This window comes from Zootoca vivipara, chromosome 17 (assembly GCF_963506605.1).
Source record: "Zootoca vivipara chromosome 17, rZooViv1.1, whole genome shotgun sequence".
In the NCBI taxonomy this organism is placed as follows: domain Eukaryota; kingdom Metazoa; phylum Chordata; class Lepidosauria; order Squamata; family Lacertidae; genus Zootoca; species Zootoca vivipara.
The window spans coordinates 13,191,313-13,213,939 of NC_083292.1; the positions used below are offsets into that span (position 1 = coordinate 13,191,313).

At 41.1% G+C, this 22,627-nt stretch overlaps 1 protein-coding gene and 1 long non-coding RNA gene across 2 annotated transcripts; one reads left to right on the plus strand and one right to left on the minus strand.

The window, feature by feature from the left end:
• Positions 1-911: 911 nt before the first annotated feature.
• Positions 912-21,814, minus strand: MAPK1 (mitogen-activated protein kinase 1). Its single transcript, XM_035098160.2, has 9 exons — positions 21,420-21,814; positions 15,032-15,214; positions 13,059-13,248; positions 12,413-12,529; positions 10,072-10,186; positions 9,226-9,357; positions 8,066-8,175; positions 7,437-7,564; positions 912-5,612 (listed from the first exon to the last, which is right to left on the minus strand). Exons 1-8 carry the CDS (start codon positions 21,560-21,562, stop codon positions 7,448-7,450), a joined length of 1,107 nt encoding a protein of 368 aa, XP_034954051.1. The 5' UTR covers positions 21,563-21,814; the 3' UTR covers positions 912-5,612; positions 7,437-7,447.
• LOC132591392 (uncharacterized) lies at positions 5,610-6,474 on the plus strand. Its single transcript, XR_009556947.1, has 2 exons — positions 5,610-5,836; positions 6,201-6,474. It is a non-coding gene; the product is annotated as an uncharacterized LOC132591392 (long non-coding RNA).
• Positions 21,815-22,627: the final 813 nt, after the last annotated feature.

The following is a 22,627-nucleotide window of genomic DNA, read 5'->3' on the forward strand; positions in this document are numbered from 1 at the left end:
TGGATTTCTTATGGACACTGCCAATCCTGAATGTATTGGATTTGTGACCATTATGCTCATTTGCCTTCAGTAGCAAGTAAAGCTCTGCTGGATGAAATGCAATTGCCTCTGGTCTATTTTTGGGGAATCCTGCAACGTGTTAAGTTGTTACTCTGCTAACTATACATTGGAATCTACTCTGGATCAATTCCATGACACAAGATTCCTCATGCCGTGCAATTAGCAACTGCTGCCATGCTATGGAGTGGGGGGTGGAATGTCTTGAATATTGTCCCAAGAGTGTGCACATAGGTTGGCTGCAGGTCCCCTCCCCAGGAAGTGATGTGGGTGTTGTGTGAGCTGCCTTCCATATTATGCTCCAAAATGGTACTCATGAACAGCGAAAGGGACTCAAACTCCTGCTTGGAGTGGTGCCTGGTGACTTGGCCACTTGCTGGCTGTGTCACCAGGTTGCGACACAGTGGTGGCAGGCATTTCTCAGCTCACTCCGTGCGCAATTCCTACTTCGTTGGCTTTGACAGTGCTTCTATGGAGATTGGGAGGGTGCCTGGTGTTTTGTGCTGTTCCAGCTGTTGTTAGCACAGGAAGGGGAAGAGCACACAGGATATCGTGGCTGTTCCGCAAGCAAAATGGCAGCATATTCCACCCCCTCACCACAGGGTTATTTGGTAAATAGCTTAACCTGAGCATAAGTAGTAGTAACTTTTTCTATTTTTATATCCTGGAAGTGCTAGCTTATTATTTAGGCAAAAATGGATTTAAGTTAATTAAGAGAGTCAGCTTTTACTTGGGTGCTGAAAACCTTAATATGATATCTTCATGTGTCCTCAATTAACGTTTTGTTCTTAGGTTTGTTTGTTTTTTGTTGTTAGAAAGGCAACTACCACATTCATTCTACATATGCACAATACTTTCTTACTTTGGTAATCCAGGATCACAATTTAATGATTTATTCACATTTGTTTGTACAAGAATCAGATGGCATATACTAAAAAGACATTTAATTAAAAAAAAAGTATATACGTTTACATCAACAGAAGATGAAATATAAACCTTTTCTACTCACAGTCATTCTATACATATTATAATAAACAAATCACAAATCTGTCACACGATATAAACGTTTAGTTGTTATAATGTAACAACATACAGAAAACCTTTATAAAATTTTGCTTTTGTTTTAGGTTTTAAATCTTACCATTAACTAAAATTAGCTGTGCGGGATGTTTGGGGTACATGACTAAGGCACCAACAGTACAAAGCAAATACAAAAGCAGAAGTATTTCCTTGGGAGTGCTCTACGCTGAAACACCACAAGAAAAGGCAACAATAGTAAGTAAACCTGCTGCAGCCTTTACAAGTTTCTTCTGGGGTCACAAGGTTAGTCCTATGGTTGAATTTCTTCCAATATATCACTTCAGTTCTGATCACAGCACATGCTATAACACTGATGGCTTGGATGAACTTCACCAAGGTGCACTTTTCATTAGTGTCTTCTTTTCAGACAAATCATTCAAGCCAAAGCAGAAATGCATTTTAAACTTATGTGAAAAGGATTTCTTGGACTTAAACTGCAACACTTACAAAAATACTTTCCCTTAAACTTGGGATTGCTTCAAAACATTGCTTTATAAATATAGAAGTACTATGCAAAGGACTAAAAGTGAAATCATATGTATGTATACCCCTATCTGAGCTATTTTAAAAATTGGTTTATTAAGCAAGCATTTAGGATACTGAACTTACGGAAACCAAGGAACTCTTTAAGAATTTACAATCCCCATGACAGCTTCTTGGCTGATGTATTTCTGACAAATTATAAATATACCATAGTGTAGCACATAGTAGCAGAAGCAATAAGGTCTGCATGGCCCAAAAGTCCAAGGTTCAATCCCTGGCATCTCCGGCTTAAAAGAATATCGTATAGCAGGGCTGGGGAAAACCTCCCCATTAATGATATTTGAGAGCCACTGCAAGTACTTTGGTAGATGTGCCAATAATCTGACTCTCTATAAGGCGGCTTCATATTTAAGTATTTTAAAGCAGAAACAAAATTGGTTGCCTTCAATTACCAAAGTCCTCCTGCAGCTCTCATATCTTACCTATGTGATAATGCAGTTACCAATTAAAACACACATTATGAGGCTTCCCATGTATGGCACACATGTATGGCTTTTTTTTGGGGGGGGGGAATAGGCCTCAGAAAGCAAAAGTTCAATCAATCACAGCCAGGAAACATAATTTTGTTGCATTATACCACTGTGAATTGCAGGGTCTTACTAGCCGAAGACTGGAATGTTTGGCAGCTTGCATATGTTGCAGCTAACAGGAGCTGAACGGAGAATGTGCACAAACTGACGGAATGAATAGTGTATATATTGCCTGATCAATATGCATAGTCTCCAAGCTGAATATGAAGTTATCCAAAGGATTTAATATAGTGACCGGTGAATATGCACAATCTGCACTCAACTCACATCAAATCCAAAATATGCATTTCTTACACCAAAGATCCCTGAACAAACTTCCGTATAACTGCATACTATATTGGTAACATGACCTCATGTTCTCAATCACTTTAGTAGGAATTCCTGGGATAGTCATGCAGAAATAGACAGGTAATAAAAACACATTGGTATAGGCATTCATCTTAAAAATATTTCCTGTTGAAAATCCTGCTTTTATGCTCAAGGTGGAATTTCACGCCTTAAAACATTTGATGTCTGCAATTAATGCTTTCAAGTCAATCTGTTTTAAAAGCAGACAGAAGTAATGCCTCAAAGCACCAGATATTAGTAAATAGTGCCCATGGCTTCTTTTGTAGAGTTGTAAATCCAAGGTAATGTTCATCCTACTAAAGTTAAATCTCCAAAGCATAACTGCAAGGAGTAAATGAAAAGCTGGCAAAGCTCTAATAAAACAGTGGTGTTATTTCAGTAGAGCTTTTCTAACAGTCAAAACTCACCAAGTTAATTCTGTAATGATCGTACATGCAGAGCCTAGGGCTATATTTCAACTGAATGAGGTGCAGGCCTTTGGCTAAGATATGATTTGTAAAAGTCCAAGAAACGTTTCCACCTGAGTACAAACAGCGAAGTGTAGAATCCTAACAAAATTGACATCTTCGCAGTTTTCCCAACTATGTCCCCTATTCGTGGTTTACAAAGTAGTAGTACTATGGACCATAAGAGTTAATAGAAAATGCCCTTTGAAGACAAACTTGTGTTTACTAAAAGTTAGTCTGCTTAAACAAATTCCTAAATTATTCATTAAGAAAATATTTGGATTTTGGATCCTATAAGCACCCTTTTATACTGGGCCCCGAATTCTGCTAAAGTGCCTGTAGCTGCAATCCTAAAGTCATTTACTCAGACGTAAACCTCATCGAGTTCAATGGGACTTACTCCCAGGTAAGTGTGCACAGGATTGCAGCTTAAGTCTCAATGAGACAAGTAAACATGCTTAGGATTGTGCAGCATGCCCCATTGGAACCAATCAAAACTAGTTTAGGTGTGACTAACCAGTGTCCCAATACTTTCAATGGGATTTGGTTATCACTAACTTGAGGTGGCTGGGGCCTGGAACCATCCTATGTATCATTACTTGGGAGTTGTTCTGTCAATCTCAGTAAATATGTAAAATGATAGGGCCAAAAGTCTAGGTTAATGCTTTCTAAATTATACTGCAGATAAAATTAGTGCTATCACCAGCAAGTGTCCTTTAATACAACAGACGTCAGATTCCCATTTAAATGCTTTACCAAAGAGCAAATAAAATTATTTGAAAGGTTAATGTAAAGATACAAGATTAAAATTTATTTTTGATTAATTACAAGTGCGTCTTTGTTCGCATTAGTAAGCGTTCTTTATACAGTCTATTCTTCACTGCTTCCAAAACACAACAGAGCAGAGAAAAAACAGCTAAAACAAAACTATTTTTTTCCTAAGTTATTTGCTGGATAGAATTTAATTCAACACAACTCGGAGGTAACTTTTTCAATTGTAGGCATGTGGCACTTAGACAATCATCTTTGCACAGAAAGCTTGTAACAGTCATGCGAGGGCACAGTAATTATCTTAAACAAGGCAAATTTCTCACCACAGAGCAGTGGGGAAAGTAAAGGAGGCACTGCACTGGAACATTACACCTAGTAAACTCCACATGACACAGTTTCAGAAACAAATACTTAAAGAGCTATCATTAAAAAAGGTAAGGTGTTCAACGAAACATGATTTAGTGATAGCTTCGTTTGGTGGCCCTAAATCAGCATTATCAATAAACAATTTAACTGAGCAGTAGATCAAATCAAAGGATTTGAGAGCCTATCACCACAGGGAAGATTACAGCAAGGTAAATTCTAAATTTCTTATTCAAAGATGCAGTGTTCCATTGTCAGAGCCCTCCGTGTAAATTCAAAGATTGTAAAGATACCTGAAGTGTTTCACTGGTATTTAATATGTAGACTGAGTTCACATATTCATATGAATATATCCACTCACTAATGAATACCACATGGTGCCTTTCCACAACAGAAAACTACTGAGGATGAAATTTGGTTATCTAAATTACTCTCTCACTGCTATTGAGCTGCTACTTTCTGTTTGCAAGGCTATCATCCTAGGAATACCTACTCGTCCTACTGAACTCACTGAGATTTGCTTCTGAGTAAACATGCTTAGGATATGCATATCTTTCAAATAGGACAGTAAATGCTTTGGGAGTACCATTCAAATTGAAAATTGTTGACGTACCTAGGACTGCTGAAAGAGGTGACAGAATGGCCCCCCCGCCCATTATTAAGGTTTGGTTAACAAAGCAAGATTTCTGGATGTCCTAGTAAAATGCCCTGCAATAAATAATTTACATGTGTAGAAGAAATCAGAGCAAGCACATGATTTTAATATTAATGTAGCCTATGCTGTCACTCAGTCCATCTGCACTGTGTGTGTTAGTAACCACTACTGCTTAAAGGTAAAGGGTAAAGGGACCCCTGACTATTAGGTCCAGTCGCGGACGACTCTGGGGTTGCGGCGCTCAGCTTGCTTTACTGGCCGAGGGAGCTGGCGTACAGCTTCCAGGCCATGTGGCCAGCATAACTAAGCCGCTTCTGGCAAACCAGAACAGCGCACGGAAATGCCATTTACCAAGTGCAAAAGAGTGGAGGATGCCACTGACTTAAAGTGCCCTAAATCGTAGCTTTTTCTTTAAAAAATAAAAATGCTACTAACAAAATTTAAATCTAGAAAATAAAACAGTTCATGATGTAGAAATCTTTGTCTGCCACCTTCTAGGTTAAAATCTGGGGATGAAACACTGCATCTTTCAAAACAGAAAAGGAAGCAGTATTGTCAGCAGTAGGTGCATATGGAAGTACAGTACTGCATAAAGGTCAGTGATGGACATTACGCACAGAAATATCAGTGACAATTTTTTCAGGCATAAATAAAGAATCCATTGAAAGCATAAAAGCCAGGACTACCAGAAATGGTTCTCCTGAATGGCTTGAAGTGGTTAGTGGATAAGCTGAAATAGGCCACAAGGCATGACCATAGATAAAGAACCAGGAAGATAACATCTATGTGGAGTATGTCCAGCCCTTGAACTCCTTTTTCCTGGGGAGGGAGAGGCAAAGAAGAAACAAGTTTTAACAAAGAACCGTGTGTGTATTTATTGTTAAAGTAGAAAGGATTAGAAATGAGAACCAACCATCAAATTACAGCCCTCAAAAAAGCAAACCAAGGCAGCAGAACCAACATTATTGAAACATATTTCTTTCCTGTCTTCACTTAAATATTCTGAAAGACCTTCTGCAACATCTTTAAGAAGGGTAAAGCAGGTAAGGTAAAGGTAAAGGCGCCCCTGACCATCAGGTCCAGTCGTGTCCGACTCTGGGGTTGCGGCGCTTATCTCGCTCTATAGGCCAAGGGAGCCGGCGTTTGTCCGCAGACAGCTTCCGGGTCATGTGGCCAGCATGACAAAGCTGCTTCTGGTGATCCAGAGCAGCACACGGAAATGCCGTTTACCTTCCCGCCGGAGCGGTCCCTATTTATCTACTTGCACTTTGATGTGCTTTCGAACTGCTAGGTGGGCAGGAGCTGGGACCGAGCAACGGAAGCTCACCCCGTTGCAGGGATTCGAACCGCCAACCTTCTGATCAGCAAGCCCTAGACTCTGTGGTTTAACCCACAGCGCCACCTGAGGTAAATAATCCAAACAGTACTGCATTTAATACTCTACTGAAATACCCAATTGTGTCCACTATTTACAAATCAAATGTAAATTATGCTCTACCCCCAGGTGTACCCAGAGCACATTTGACTAAAATTTGTAGTGTGGGAGATATGCAAAATCTAACAATGCATATTCGTGCTAGTTAACATGTGAAGGGGTTAAGACCATAGAACTGTATTGCTGATAGGCAAACTCAGACTAACGTGTGCTGTCATTTCCCCCTTCTCTCCTGGGGGGGGGGGGGAAGCAAAAGAAGTATTTCCTGTTCTCTCTCTCTGTGCTTCATACCGTGTGAGCAGATGAACATGTCTGGGTCCGCCCCAAGCCTAGATCCCATTTTGAAAATAACCTTTTATTTTTGTACCCAAAAAAATATTTTACCTGCATTTATTTTTGCTGCTAAGGACAAATGCTTGACTGTGAGTAAAATATATGTTTTAAACTTAATTTTCAGTCTGTAGCCTGTTTCTTTGATAAATGGGATAATAAAGGGAGAAATCAGCCTAACAGCTAAGTCCTATGCTTTCAATTAAACTGCTTAAGGTGGGATTTAAACTCTGCTCAGTCCTACGCTTTTAAGTGCAATTGCTAAGCTGATCTCTTTGGCTGCTAACCCACACATGCGGGTCTGTAGGGGAATAAAATATAGTTAATTATATTGCCTCACCTACCTAATAAAGCCCATCATAAGGTTATAGGAAAGAATTCCAGAGATTTCTGAGGTTTTTACTAATTATTGAAAATGACGTAAACTGAAGAAATATTTTTCTTCTGTTTTGTTTTCTCAAAGCCACGAGAGTTCTTTTGTTCTACTGTTGGATCAACTCGCCTGCCCTTTTCCTCCCCTTTCCTTTGCAACACACCAATGAGACTTGAGGATTTTTGACTTCTATTTTGCTTTTTGAGGCTATTTGGATTTTTATCTTTGTGATTTTGATTTTGAGTCTTTATTTTGAATGGTTTTAATTATTTTATTTTTGGACCATTTTTCAATTTGGGGCTGAACTTTTCTCTTTTTGATTTTAAGATGGCTAGCAGGGAATTCCCTTGCAGAGGAAGGCCCCAATTTACCCAAGATTACTCAAGAATGATATCCAGTAATTCAAGATTTATAAAATAATTACTTTAGAAAAATGTCGTCACACATTATGTGTCTGTTATTTTCTTGTGCCATCTTTACAGAGTTAGGCTAAGATTCAATGTACCTGTATGTCATTTAGGATCTGTATCCTGGCTGGAATCTAGCAGTTTCCTCAAAAATCAGTTCTTTCAGTTTTTCCTTTGGTAAGTCATCCAGCTCCATGTCAAACTTGAAGGGTGCTTCAGCTACAGGCTAAAAACAACAAAAACATGAAAGCTTTTAGTACACCTGTTTACAAATTTGTTCCAAACCACCATAGGAAACAGGAAGGTAACAGTGAGGTAAATGTAAACTACTTCGAGGATCAGGTGGTTTGGGAGCCAAGGCGTTAGATCCAAGGTACGACTGTATTTGGAATTAAGAGAATGGCAAAGGGCTAGGATGTGTGAGCATTGTCACACACTCACAATCACACTAGAATGGATTGCTGAATGTTAGTGAGTGTGCTTGCACAGAATTTTGTCACTTTAACAGTGATCTTGTTAGTGGAGCCTGACAAAAGGAGGGAAATGTAAAAATTATCAGATCTGCCTGTAAATGTAAATATATAATTACTTACGTACTACTACATATAAAATTATGAATTTTGTTTGTGATTTACTTGCTAGCTTCCTCTATTCCCCAAACTATTCTAAGCATCTACTTAAAGAGTTTCAGTGATTTCAAACCAAGTAAAATAAAATGTTCCCCTACCTCATCGCTTGGATCATAATACTGCTCTAGATATGGATGCGCCAAAGCTTCTTCCACTTCAATTCTTTTATGAGGGTTGAAGGTCAACATTTTATCCAACAAATCAAGAGCTATAGTAGAGAAAGCTAGACTCAGTTTGTGTTGTAATGCAGCCATATTAATTCAGCACTGTTCTTCCCTTCATGCATGATTCAGAGTGGTTCTGAATAAGTTTAGCCAGTAGCACAAGACATATATATCCAAATTCAGAACACAGAAATTGGAGGGTGGGAAGAAAAATAGTTTATAGGAGAACAAACCAAATCCCACAATCTCCCTAATAAGTTCCAAGGCATCATGCTATTTGGGACTTTGGACTGGACTTACAATTAATTTTATTGGGAGCAGATGAGCAGTAAGTGTGCTTTGTCTTGGGGTACTTGCCAGCCCTCTGCTTCTGATCTTGCTGGACATTGCCACAGTCAGTGTACTTATGTCTTTCTGCCCCAGAAGGGTGCAAAAGAAGCCAAAGAGGCTCCCTACCTCTGCTCATCACCAAGGACTCAGCTATACAGCTGCAAATAAAATGTTTTAAGTGTGTTGCAAAGTGCAAAATACAAATGTGATACTAGATGGCAACAGTAAGCTATGGCAAATTCAATATATTTTTCAAAACGTTTTCACAGTGTTTTTTATATGTGTGTAGATTTCACCCAAACATGAAATGCAAAGCCCATATGCACTGTGTGCATGTCCATAGCGCCTGGCCCTTATTTCCAAGCTTTGTTAACCTGGAGTCAAGCACAATTGATAGAGGTTCACTCCCAACTCCAAAAGAAAAAGAAAAAAGCACCAGCTAAAAGGAGTTTCATGAGCATTTGGCCAAGTTAATGCTTAGGGTGAGCAACCATCCTTCAGAGTGCCACTGACCACCAGCACATGAAGTGATTAGCTCCAATGAATATGAACTAGGAACAGAAATTAGCAAACTACAAATCTCTAACTTTTTGTGATTTAAACTCTTTACAAGCTGCAATGAATCTGATACCAAACACAAATATAGCGTAGTTTATAAAGTTATATTCTGTGAAGGGAGATTTAATGGGCAAGATTTCAGATTTCAATGGTCACAAACCTTGCATCACTATATTCCAGTTGTTATCTCAATCTTTTTATGTTACCTTTGGGGTCAGCATTTGGAAACAGCCTGTTCCATGGCACCTTGTTTTTGTACGGAAGAGAAAGCAAATAGTTTCTGGCTTTCAAATTGATTATGCAGTTCAAGTCTTCTTGAGAAGGAGATCCAAGTATTCCTACAATTCAATAAAATAGAGAAAAGAGTATTATTGTGGAAACAAAGCATGTGAATGCATTTGATAAAGATTAATATCAAGTTTCTTAAATCTGTTATCATTTACTAGATTGGGTGTAGTAATAGATGCAGGTTTGTCACTGAACACCCATGTGTCATTTGTGGTGCTGAGCACCTTCCACTAATTAAGGTTATTTCACCAGCTGCTGCCTTTCCTGACATTATCCCTGCTCTGGTTACCTCCGGATTTAACCCCTCCTCAGGGGTTGACTTTGGAAACTGGTTGGAAACAGCTACTAGTAATCTGGAAGCTGTATTTTAAATTAACCGGGAGCAGTACTGAAGGGCAATTATGTGGTATTCTTGAACTGTCTCAAACTAATTCATATTTGGGTACCAATGGATGATAATGAAAATTTGTATCAAAGGATGGTACTGAAGAGGAATTTTGCTCTTGTTCATTTTCTATTTGTTTCAGTGGCGCTTACATCAAGGAGGTTTCTGCTGGATTGTGCCCTTGTCTGGTGGAGAAGTGCAGAGTGCTGCATGCAGAGCAGGAGAGGTGAGAATAGGGGAGAAAATCAGCATGAATTTAAAATAAAAATATGAATAGATGGCCACAGCTGGTACCATCAATCAAATCAGTAGGCTGGAGAGAAATGGCAATTAGTAGACAAAAGCAGCATTTGCCTATAGTTATATATAGAAATCTTACCAAGGATGTGGTTCAGCTGATCAAGATAGTGTTTTCCTGGAAAGATGGGTCTGTTTGATAGCATCTCTGCCAAAATACAGCCTACAGACCAGATATCAATAGATTTGGTATAACCCTACAAGTAGAAAGATGGGGAAAATCACTTGTTGCTAGCATTTGCTGTACTGTTCAACATACTGCAATTTAAGAGAGCTAAGATATGGTAATTTTGAAATCCAGAATTCCAGTCCTAGCACTTGTGATGAATCAGAATTTATATAACTGTTCTTGAACAATGAGGCAAGCACTGTGTTTTATAAATATGAAGGGTAACCACAAAAGTACAGAAGACACCTACCATACAATCTATGGATGATTACTAAAAAGTCAGTCTCAATGTTTATATTTGCTTATCACAGAAAACCACAGTTCAGCCATGAGAAGTTTAGAAGCTTCTTCTTTTGATTTAAGCACAGCTTGCCATGCTGTTGGGACTAAGAACTACTATTAAGCCTAGCCACAATTAGTCTTAACAAGCCAACATCAGTAGCAATAGTGTCAAGCTGGCTTGTTTTAAACTAGCTGTAGTTAACAATAACCACAGTTGGTTGGTTGGTTCAGAACATTATGAACGGTCACTAAGTAAAAGCTTCCAGATTCCTAATCATCATGTAGGAACAAAAAAGGGGAGGGGAGCATGTAAGCCTGAGGCTCGCTACAGCCAACTCCTGCTTATTCACATCATGCTAAACTATGGTTTATCATAAGGTGCATATTCAACCACTGCTTTCAGCTGGATTCCCTTGCACTCACCCTGACATGTGTGCATGGGAATGCAGTCTTAGAAACAAAAAATACAAATTTTATTTAATTGTTACCATGTGAAACCCACAAAGATTACTCTTTTTATTATTCCAAGCCCTAAAGCCAGTGTGATCTTTTGATATAGACAAAGTATCAAGAAACTTAAACTTCAATGATTGCAGAGTTAAGCAAGCCACACACTTAGCCTGAGCTGCTCATGTGTAAAATGGTACTAACTTCTGATTTCATATGGAAATAAACAGCATATTTTGCACACAAAGAGATGATACAGAAATAATTAAAAACCTGACAATATGGATTTCTGAAGTGCACTAGAACTTTGGATATACTTCTGTGCATAAGATTTTATATATACATGCTAAAAGAATGGACAAGTATTAGAACATGGTCCATTGAACTTTTTTGGGTTTATGTGAGTTGGATCCCACTACTACTAAGCTTCAGACTGCCTTAGATTCCCACTTGCCTGCTTCTGCAAACTAGGATGCAAACCCATAACCATGTGTTCCACTGTGCTCTGCCAGTTTAGCCAGCTCCTGTCTCTCATTAGTCATAATTGCATGCCTGCATATGTACACTTTCTTCCAGGGATTAAAATTGCAAATGAATGCTGGGCTGCTACAGTTTATTTCCTATCATATTCACATTTTCATTCCAAAGCTAAAAAGTAGCAGCACTAGGTACTGTGGTCTCAATTTGGTAATTATATAAAAAGGCATACGCAAGCAGCTTCATCTCTCAGAAAGCAACATAACTTTCAATGATATGCAATCAAGAATTTCTGCTTGAAGTCAAAGCTAGCTCTGGTTTGCAGCACAGTTGGTTAAACCAGTGTTTCTCAACCAGTGTGCCTCCAGATGTTTTGGGACTACAACTCCCATCATCCCTAGCTAGCAAGACCAGTGGTCAGGAATGATGGGAGTTGTAGTCCCAAAACATCTGGAGGCACACTGGTTGAGAAACACTGGGTTAAACACATAATCAAGACATTCAACTGAGCCAGCAAACTCTCATATGGTCACTGTCAGTGAATTAAATATCGGGGTGCAATTTGTTCATGAACAAAATTTAGAAATTAATCAGATTTTCCAGGAGCCACATTGTAGTGGAATGCTCTCCCAGCAGATGTTGAACAGATAAACAGCTACAGTGGTACCTATACTTACAAATTTAATGCGTTCCAAACGAACATTCGCAAGTCGAAAAAAATTGTAAGCCAATTCCCATAGGAATGCATTGGGATAAAAAATTTGTAAGTCGAAGAAACCCTATCTAAAAATTCGTAAGTAGAAAAAATCCTATGTAAACAGCATCCAAGATGGCGGACGGAGCTCCATTCGTAAGTAGAAACATTCGTAAGTCAAGTCATTCGTAAGTAGAGGTACCACTGTACGTGATTTTTAAAAGACACCTGAAGGCAGCCCAACAACAACAGTAGTAGCAGTAGTAGTAGTAATAAGAATAACAATATTTATTATTATTTGTTATTAAATATTTCAAGCACCACATGAGGCATTCTTCCATGCATAGCTCTTACTTTAGAATTCAACATGATTTCAGGAGCTCTGTACCAACGCGTAGCTACATATTCTGTCAGGAACCCAGTATGATCATGATCTGGATCTGCAACGCGAGCCAGTCCAAAGTCACAGATCTAATATAAAATCAAACAAAGATGTTATAGGGACAGCTTTCTCTTTATTTTTGTCACATCAATATTCCTAATCAAGCAAAAATTCCTGCATTGCAGGGGATTGGAGTAGATGACCCTTGAGGTCCCATCCAACTCTATATTTCTATGATCCTATCATCAACAACCCTCTGATTTTCAAGCTGCAATAAAAACTGTAAATGTGCTTTCTGTCTTTTAGAATCTGCAGATTAGCTGTCCCATGGCAACAAGAAGGAACATTTACAGGTTCCATTCTTTAAGGAAATGGAGATAACATCAGAACAAAAAAGTGAACAAAGCTTCAATCCATGCATAAACAACTTTTGTGTGTGTGCTAAAACTTCATTGCCAAATACCACAACAATGGCACACATGCCTTTCTAATAGTCTCTGTTGCAGCTTAGTTTTTGGGATCTTTGTCGGCCTAGAAATCCACTGATTTAAAATAGCGAATGAGTAAGTTTTATATTGACATGGATACTTTCATATTGACAAAAAGATACTTGCTAACCTTGAGATCACAAGTGGTGTTTAGCAGCAAATTGGAAGGTTTGAGGTCACGATGCAGCACATTGGCTGAATGGATATATTTTAATCCTCTCAGGATCTGGTAAAGGAAATAACAGATGTGGTCATTGCTGAGATGTTGAGTCTTTAAGAGCTTGTAAAGGTCTGTCTCCATTAGATCTTGCACAATGTATCTGTAAATCGTATTAAGGCAAACAAACCAACATTCTACTACATAATACTGGAGTTGCTCAGCTCCCAAGTTCTTTAAAAATCATTTCTACATTTTTAGAAGAAAAAATGTGCAATATTGCTAGATGGTTAATCAATAAAGAAGCACATCACCCATAACTAATGTCATAGTAGTCTTACTTAAGAATAGCTCAGTCGGTAGAGCACAATACTCTTAATCTTAGGGTTGTGGGTTTGAGCCCCACGTTGGGCAAGATTCCTGCATTGCTGGAGTTGGACTAGATGAGCCTCTTGGTCCCTTCCAAATCTACAGTTCTGTGATTCTAAATTGCAACATTCACATGGTACAACGATTGCTTAGGAATTGAGAATGGCATGATTCCATATCCTATTACAATTTGCTAATCAGTTGGGCTCTTGGAAAAATTCGTATGACTGCTTCAAACAATCCTCTCCAGTATGACAACTGGACATATACATAGTGTCCAACATTTTGGGAGGGTAGAGCGGGACACCCCACCACCACCCTGCCCGCGCAATCTCCCCTCCTCTTTGCTCACCTGGCCACCCACTGTCCACTCACTCACTTCTCTCACATTTTCGCCCAGCCACCTGTTTCTCTCATACCCTCATCTGCCCCTTCTCACCCTCGCCCATCTGCTGTGCGAAATCGGGGTGTCCCAGGACAAAGGCAGAGCCTGGATCACCTTCAAAGAAAGCAGGGCCATCCTGCTTAAAACAGGGTGCTTGGCAGGGATACTTGTATAATCTTTCCCCATCTTATTATATTACAATGGTGGGGAGTCTGCAGTCATTGGCCAAATTCCATGTAGCCCTCCAGACACTGTGAGGCCACCTTGCTCTCTGAACCACCCCTCTGGAAGTCATTTCATCTGCATTTTGTATGTGTGTGCACATGCGCATGTGTGAAAAGTAGAGAAGAAGTGGCTGTTAGATGATGAGCCCTGAAGTTAAAGGGGGAAAAGGCTTGTTGTGAACCTTGGGATGGGCCTAGAAGGATAAGAAAGAAGGAGAGGGAAACTCCCCAAAGTGGAGACAGTCGTACCTTGGTTTTCGAACAGCTTAGTTCTCGAATGTTTTGGCTCCCGAACGCTCAAAACCCAGAAGTGAGTGTTCCGGATTGCGAACTATTTTTGGAAGCTGAAGGGGCTTCCGTGGTTTCCTGCAGCCAATCAGAAGCCGTGCTTTGATTTGGTTTCCAAACGTTTCGGAAGTCGAACGGACTTCCAGAACGGATTCCATTTGACTTCCAAGGTACGACTGTACAATCAAAACAAGTGGAACAATGGAAGTGTGTGAGAGTGTGTGTGTGTGGGAAGATTCTGTGCAAGTTATCAGTTCCAAACAGTGTCAATGGATGGGTGGGGGAAGGAGCCAAAATAGACAGCTGTTGAGGGAAGCACAGAGAGATGGGATGGCACAGGAAAAAGAGATGAGGTGTACAAAGAGCGAGCTATGCTACACTTGAAACTCTGTCCACTTTTAGCCTTGGCCCCACCCTCTGCCAGCATGCAGCCCTCTCTCCAGCAGATTACCCATGAGGGATTCAAGTCCTCAACAGATTAAAAAGGTTCTGTTACATTACAAACAGAAAGACTTGGGCTTAGTACAACTAATAAAACAGCAAGAATCAGTGAATGACAAGATCAAGGAAGTAGTCTTTAACATATAATTTAGGATAACACCAAGATAAACAATCAACAGTGATACAGAGCAGAAAGCTGAAACAATGAGAGCACAAGGGCATACATCTTTAAAGGATACACATCTTTCATCTGTTCAGTTGTTGGAGCTCTGATAATGTCATTGATCCCAATAATATTTTCATGTTTGAAGCGCAGTAAGATTTTGATCTCTCTAAGAGTTCTCTGGCAGTAAGTCTGGTGTTCAAAAGGACTGATTTTCTTTATGGCCACCCGAACTTTATTCACATTGTCATGTGCTGAACTGGAAGAAGAATCGTCATTATTAAAAAATTAATGGCATTATCTACAGAACAAGACTCAGGTTTTCTAGAAATGCTTTTTCAATCATGAAGATAACAAAATTCAATTTATCTGCCAAAATACTGTGAGGTTTCAGCACTTTATCATTTTTCTCAGAATCAGTACCGGTAGTTGCAAGATTATACAGCATCACAATAACTTTAACCATATTAGATAAAGCTTGCATTGCATTAGTAGCTTGCATTAGGCCCAGTATACCTACCACCCCCACCATTCAGCCTGGACACCGATGTCCAGCTTCAAGGGCTTTCTGACTATTCCCTTATTGTGAGAAGTGATGTTACAAGCCAGGGGGCCTTCTTGGTAGTGGTGCCCATCAGATGTCAAGGAAATAAACAACTATATGACTTTTAGAAGACACCTGAAGGCAGCCCTGTATTGGGAAGTTCATTACAGTAGTTTATACTTGTGACTTAGCACGTAAACTGCACTTGCACTCAACAAACTGTGTTATGCACTTAATGCTTTGTGCTTGTGAAGCAAGTAGAGTCATTAATGTCATGCATGGATACACTGCTTAGTGGCAGGTATCTTCTATGCCCATGGAAGAGTAGTACACCTTGGCAATGCATTTTTCTGTGGGTTCTGCTTCCTCCCTCCCTCACTGTGCCCCCAGGTGCATGGGCACAACCCTTTTACCACTGGACTCTGCTCACACTGCATGGGCTCCACCACTTTACTTCTAGGCTGTACCCCCCAAGTGTGCACAGGTGGACTCCAGGTTGAAGGCTGGGGTTCCAAAAGGACTCCAGCTCCTGGCAATATGAAAATGACTGGTTTTTAAATAAACTTACCCTGGGAAGGGGAAGGGAATGGACACAGTGTGGGAAGCAATTTTTATCCTTGTCAACAAGGCCCTGAGCAAAAGGAGTATAGCGTAAGTGCAGGCCTTAGCAAAGCAAAGGTAAAGAAGCATCTAGGATTTAGTGAGTGTACATTAGAAGGTGCAGAAGGTGCTTTGTTGGGAAGACAGCAGAGAAGAAAGGCAGCATGACTTTAAAATGGGCAAAGTTGGTCAAATCTTGTTTTCTTCAGAGATGCTTCAAGAATTATATAAAAAGAGTAAGCCAGAACAGGAAGCAAATAATATAGGATAGGGAGGAGTTGATGGTAGACGTTTAGATCAGATGCAGCTAGAAGGACCAATGACCTGACTCAGTATGAGGCAACTTCTTACATTCTTACAGAGTCTAAGGTGTAGGCAGAAGATAACACTTTCAAGAGGACCACAGCCACCTACAAATCATAGAAATAGGAAGAGATAGAAGAGGGAAGGAAATAGCGCTAATGCCAAGACAGATTTCCACAGGAAAATGGTCAGAGAGTTCTTAAGGGTTATCAGTGGAGGTTGAAAAGAAGTCAGTGTAAAAGAGAATGTGGGGGGAGGGGAAGCTGGGTCAATGAGGTTATTTGTATGAATGCTGAAGTACCAGCAAAATTGGAATATTGTCAGGGGGGGGGGAGGGAAAAGCCATATGAGGCATGGCATGAAAGCTAAAGGGAGGTAGCATGGGGAAATGGCAATATACCACAGCAATCCAGAGATGCAAAGGAAATATAAAAGATGAATTTTGAAGGTTGAGAAGCTGTGAAAAAAGCAAGCAACCAGGAGCTGAAATGGCAGGATTTTGCAAAGAAGCCAATTCTGCCATCACATCAGCCAAGTCAGGATGAGTGGGAGAAGAAACTTCAAAAGACAAGAGCAGCAACAGAGACTGTGTTGGGGGAGGGGAGCCAGATTTTGGTGAGTGCAATGAGCTAGAGGGAGGCAAAAAAGCAGCATTCCTAATTACAGTCATACCTCGGTTTAAGTACGCTTCGGTTTGAGTACTTTCAGTTTAAGTACTCCGCAGACCTGTCTGGAACGGATTAATCCACTTTCCGTTAACTTTCAATGGGAAAGTTCGCTTCAGGTTAAGTACGCTTCAGTTTAAGTACTCCGCGGACCCGTCTGGAATGGATTCATCCACTTTCCATTACTTTCAATGGAAAAGTTTGCTTCAGGTTAAGTACAGACTTCTGGAACCAATTGTGTACTTAAACAGATGTACCACTGTATCACAATCCACAAGGAGAGTTAATCTAGAATATTTCAACTCAGCCCTGTGGAGCCTTCAATGTGGAGTTCCTCAGGGATCAATCCTATCTCCTATGCTGCTGAACATCTACATGAAACCGTTGGGTGGGGTTATCCGGAGGTCTGGAGTACACTGTCAGCAGTATGCTGATGACACAGAGAGCTCTACTTTTCTTTACATCTGCAGGTGAGGCAGTGGAAATGCTGGACTAGTGTCTTGGCCCAATAACAGACTTGATGAGAGCCAACAAACTGAAACTCAATCCAGATAAAACTGGGGCACTGTTAGTGGGTGGTTCCCTAGATCGGATGGCTTCGAGGTTGCCTGCTCTTGATGGGATTACACTTCCTCTGAAGGAGCAGGTTCATAGTTTAGGAGTACTCCTGGATCCTTTGCTGTCACTTGAGGAAATGGTTTTCTGAGACCCTTTTTCGTGTGCCTCCTCCACAATAGGTCTGGAGGGTGGCAACACGAGAATGGGCCTTTTCTGCAGTGGCTCCCCATTTGTGGAATGGTCTCTCTAGGGAGGCTCGCCTGGAGCCTTCATTATACACCTTTAGGCACCCGGCAAAAACGTTCCTCTTTAACCAGGCCTTTGGCTGGTCCTATTAAAAATGTAGTATTGTTCTTGTTTTTATTTTGAGTATGTATTCTGTATTTTTATATCATGATTTTATCCCGTGAACCGTCCTGAGACTTGCGGGTATACGGCGGTATACAAATTAAATAAACAACTCCTCCTCCTCCTCCTCCTGGCTTCAAATAACTTTTGTTGTGGAGTTATCTTAAGTGATTCAAGCAAAGTCACAGAGTTAGCTCAACACTGGTCCTGAACATGTTTACATTAACACAACCTTCCAACAGTTTCTTTGCTTTAGAGCATGTGCATACGTTTATGACATCTTTACATTTAATATTGACATTTCTACTTCTATAAACTTTATTCCAATCTCATTACTGTAACACTAAGACATAAGTGTTCACGTTATGGTCACTTACTAACTGCAGTTGAGTGGCTTATGCCTATACTTTAGTTTTTAACTAAATACAACTACAGTTTTCACAGTTTATATCACCTATAGTTTTTAAAGGAATGACCCATTTGTTTTTTTATCACTAAAATAAGCATTCAACAAGTTTTTTTTAAAAAAAATGCATTCAAATGTGATTTAAATCAGTATTATTTATTGCTTAACAATTGCTCACATGCTAACTTTTATTAATATTGCTTTTAAAAAAAAGTTCCCCTAGGGCAGAGTACTGTGCAATGTTCCTTTCTAAGGGGGGAAAACGTTTCTTAAAAGGGCCTGATGCAAAGTGCTGCTGAGCAAACACTGTGAGAAAAATTATTTCCTCCTTGTCCACAGATACCACACTGTCTGAAAAGTGGTCACTGATGCCTGCAAAAGAGCCATTAGGAGATACTAGGCTACATAGAATAAACTGAATAAGCTAACTGAAGAAAGTTCTAGGGCAGCAGTTGCCTAGTCTTAAATGGGTGTGTACATGTGAGAGATACACTCTGACTCCGGTAGATAATATTTAATGTCAAATTATGTTTTAAATATTTATTAACTTTCACCAACTATATTCCATTACATGTTTCCTTTAAAAAAGCTCATTCACTGCAAGACTGGTATGTTTATGCTGCAGTGAAGTCCCTGAGACTCAAAATACTTTCAATGTACTTATTTTAATAATAATGAAGCACACAAAAACTGAATCACAGTTTTGTAGACTTCTACCAAAAGCAGTTGAAGCAAAAAATGTGGTTTTATCACCACTTGGTTCTGATTTTTTTGTGCACAGTAAGACTTTGCCTACATATGCACCACTACTTCTCATCCTTCATTATTCGCTGTATACTTTATGTTGTTTCATAACAACATATGGATATTTAAATAAGATATATTCAATTATTCTGGCAAATCTGAAACACTACTGATAGATACCAAGTTACGGTAAGCCAGAGTTCTACTGCACTTGCTACAATACATTTGGCAGAGCAAGAAAAGCGAAAATGCCAGCAATTAAACTTGAGTACTAATCAAACAGCAAATACAGCTTAGACAACACTGTCTTGCACCTTACTGCCACAGCTTCTCATATCCATATTTTGACAGATATATGAGGATGTGAGTTAACCAGCATAATACACATGCAAGAACAAATTGTTTTCTTCATACTTCCTATAAGTACCAACTAAATGTGACAAATGATGGCATTTGATCAATCATTTCTTTCAATTTTCAATCTTCCACTTGCATCTCCATCTCTTTTTGCTCATGACAGCATACAGTCAGCGGCAACCCACCACAAGTTATTAATGCTAATTAAATCCAACCAAGGATCTCTTCTCTCACTTTTCCCTAAGACAAAATAAATTGGGGAAAAGATGTCACCTTGCTTTTACTCTTTCAGCAATGAGAGATCAGGTAGCTCCCTAGCTTATAGAGGCATCTCATGCCCTCCCAGAAAGCTCCCACACTACATATATAATCAAGTCAAATATATCAACTAAGCCACAACACACAAACACTATGGTTTTGTTTCATGTTCACAGTGATATGATTATTGAGCTCTTGGCTTCACATTTTATATTTATATTGCTTTTATCAGTATAAATTGCACAGGGTGCTGTTGGCCAAGGAGAGGCGACTCATGAATGTTACAAACTACAATAAATAAAATAATAATAATAATTTGAATTTATATATTGCCCTATAACCTACAACAACTTCCACTTTGCTCAACAGAAAACACAGGAAAGAGCAATAACTCAATGGTAAAAGCACCTACTTTGCATGCAGAAGGTCCCCACAGTTCAATCCTCAGCATCTCCTGGAGTCCAGGTAAAGCTGGGAGAAACCCTTGTCTGAAATCCTAGAGAGTAACTGCCAGTCTGTGTAGACCAGGGGTAAGCAACCTAAGGCCCGGGGCCAGATGCAGCCCAATTGCCTTCTCAATCTGGCCCACAGACGGCCCAAGAATCAGCGTGTTTTTACATGAGTAGAATGTGTGCTTTTGTTTAAAATGAATCTCTGGGTTATTTGTGGGGCATAGGAATTTGTTCAAACCCCCCCCCCAAAGATATATAGTCCGGCCCACCACATGGTCTGAGGGTGGAAAAGGTTGCTGACCCCTGGTGTGGACAGTACTGAGCTAAATGGACCATATATCTGACTCGGTATAAAGCTGCTTCCAATGCTCTTATTGATTTAATGGTTTGACAGAAAAGAGGTGGTTAAAAAAAGAAATCCAGCCCTTTGCATATATATACCATTCTGTGCACATTTACTTGGGGGTAGTCCACTGAAGTCACTGCTATTTGCTTGTAAGTAAACCTGCACAAGCTTGAGTTGAAGAGCTGCACTTTGTAAATCTATGTCTGGGCAAGACTAGTCTACTTATGATACTATTTTGCTTTCCCAACAGACCCTGCCTCCCTTAGGAGCCCAACACAATCTAAATACAGTGCACCGATGTTGGTAGCAGGTGCTGTACATACACGCACAACAGGATTTCAGCATAAAAGTGACACTGTGGATGGTCATCTTTGCAGGGCACAGGAGCCTCTGAAAAACTGGGAGGCAGAGGAAGGTGAGAAGGAAAACCCAACGACTAACAGGTCAGTGTGCAAGCATTTTTTATTCTCCTGCAAGCTGTACCTTTTACTGAGCCAGAAAAACAGGAAAGGGGTCTCTCTTTCTACCATACATAAGGCTGCGGTCCTGTTTCCCTTTCTTGCCCTTGGGTACTCACTCCCCGCACAGAGGCTTATTTCCGAGTAAAACGCGCAGAACAGCACTGCAGGCGTCGGGCTCTGCAACCTCTCGGCCCCGATCTCCAATCCCATGCATGCTTTTATTCAGAAGGAAGGTAAGGTAAAGTCCCTCGTTGCAGCGTTAGTGCGCAGCGCCTTTAACCCCATAAGCCAAGGGCGCTTTCTTGCATTAAAATAGTACTGTAATAATAATGCTGAGGGGGAAGTTCAGCAGAAGCAGCAGCAAAGGCTGAAGGGGGGGAGGGAGAAGTGGAAGCAAGAGGAGAGAATTAGCCCCTTCTTACCAGACCATCCCGTAAGCCCCTTCCCCGATGTAGGAGAGGTTGGTGTAGCGAGGCCCCACGTCGAAGATCTGCCCTCGCACCATCTCCGGGCCCCCGGCGAGGCTGGCACAGCTGCCCGCCGCTGCCCCCGACACCGCCGCCATGTTGTTGTCCGTGAGGGGAGGAGGAGGAAGAGGAGGGGAGTGGGGATGAAGAAGGAGGGGGAAATAAGAGGGAGGGAAGAGGAGAGGAAAGGCGACAAGGGGCTGGACTCCACCCTCCCCTTGCCCGGCTCCGGCTGTCCGTGTCTGTGTGTGGAGGAGGAAGACAGCGAGAGGCACACAAGAAGGAGCGGCCCGCCGGCGCCGACACACAAACCGCCAGCCGCTCTCTGAGGAACCGCTGAGGGAAACGGGGCGGGGCTTATACGGCGCGCGCGCACGCGACACTAAGAGAGAACGAGAGAGCGCGAGCGCAACGGCCGGGGGGGGGGAATGGGGAGGCGCGGCTGAGGGGAGGTGGGCGGGGCCTGCTCCAAATCTATAAGCTGCAAAAGGGAACGGAGAGGGGGCGTGACGGGAGGGCGGGGCTTCCTCGGGGTGAGGGAGCGCTGCTCGCCAGTCGCGCGAAGGTGGACTGGGCGGGGTTTGGAGGTGGACGGGACGCTTAAGGGGACGAGCTGCAGCAAGCAGCCACGGAAGGGGCGTGGCTTCGGCTTCACGGGCTTGAGGAGCCTGAGAGGGCGTGGTCTCTGGAAAGGAGGCGGGAGGGGCGTGGCCTCTGCGGAGACTGCGGTAACTTCAGAGCCGCAGAGGAGGCGGGGGAGGAGGGTTGGAGGAGGAGGGAGGGAAGAAAGCTGTGGGTCACGTGATTGCTCTCCTGCAGCCTTTTAAACAGGCTCCTGTCCTCCTGTTCTGATTCGCGCTTAAGGTGGGCTCCCACTCTGAGACAGCTGCAATCTCATGCATACCTGCCTGAGAGGGTAAATTCTACCCCACTAGGGCTTGTTTCTGAGTAAACTGTGATGTGATGGAAAAATGCATGTGGCCAAGTAGTTTTAAATTAAAGCTTATGCTTCCTAAAAATCATGGAGCCATATTCCTAAAGTTTTTATTCGGGTAGTTAAGCGGGTTTGCTCCACACGTGGGAGGGGGGGGGGAATCTTAATGGATCCTTGATGGCTCGATTAAAGAAACAACAACCGGCAAACCCCACGCATCTATTGCCTA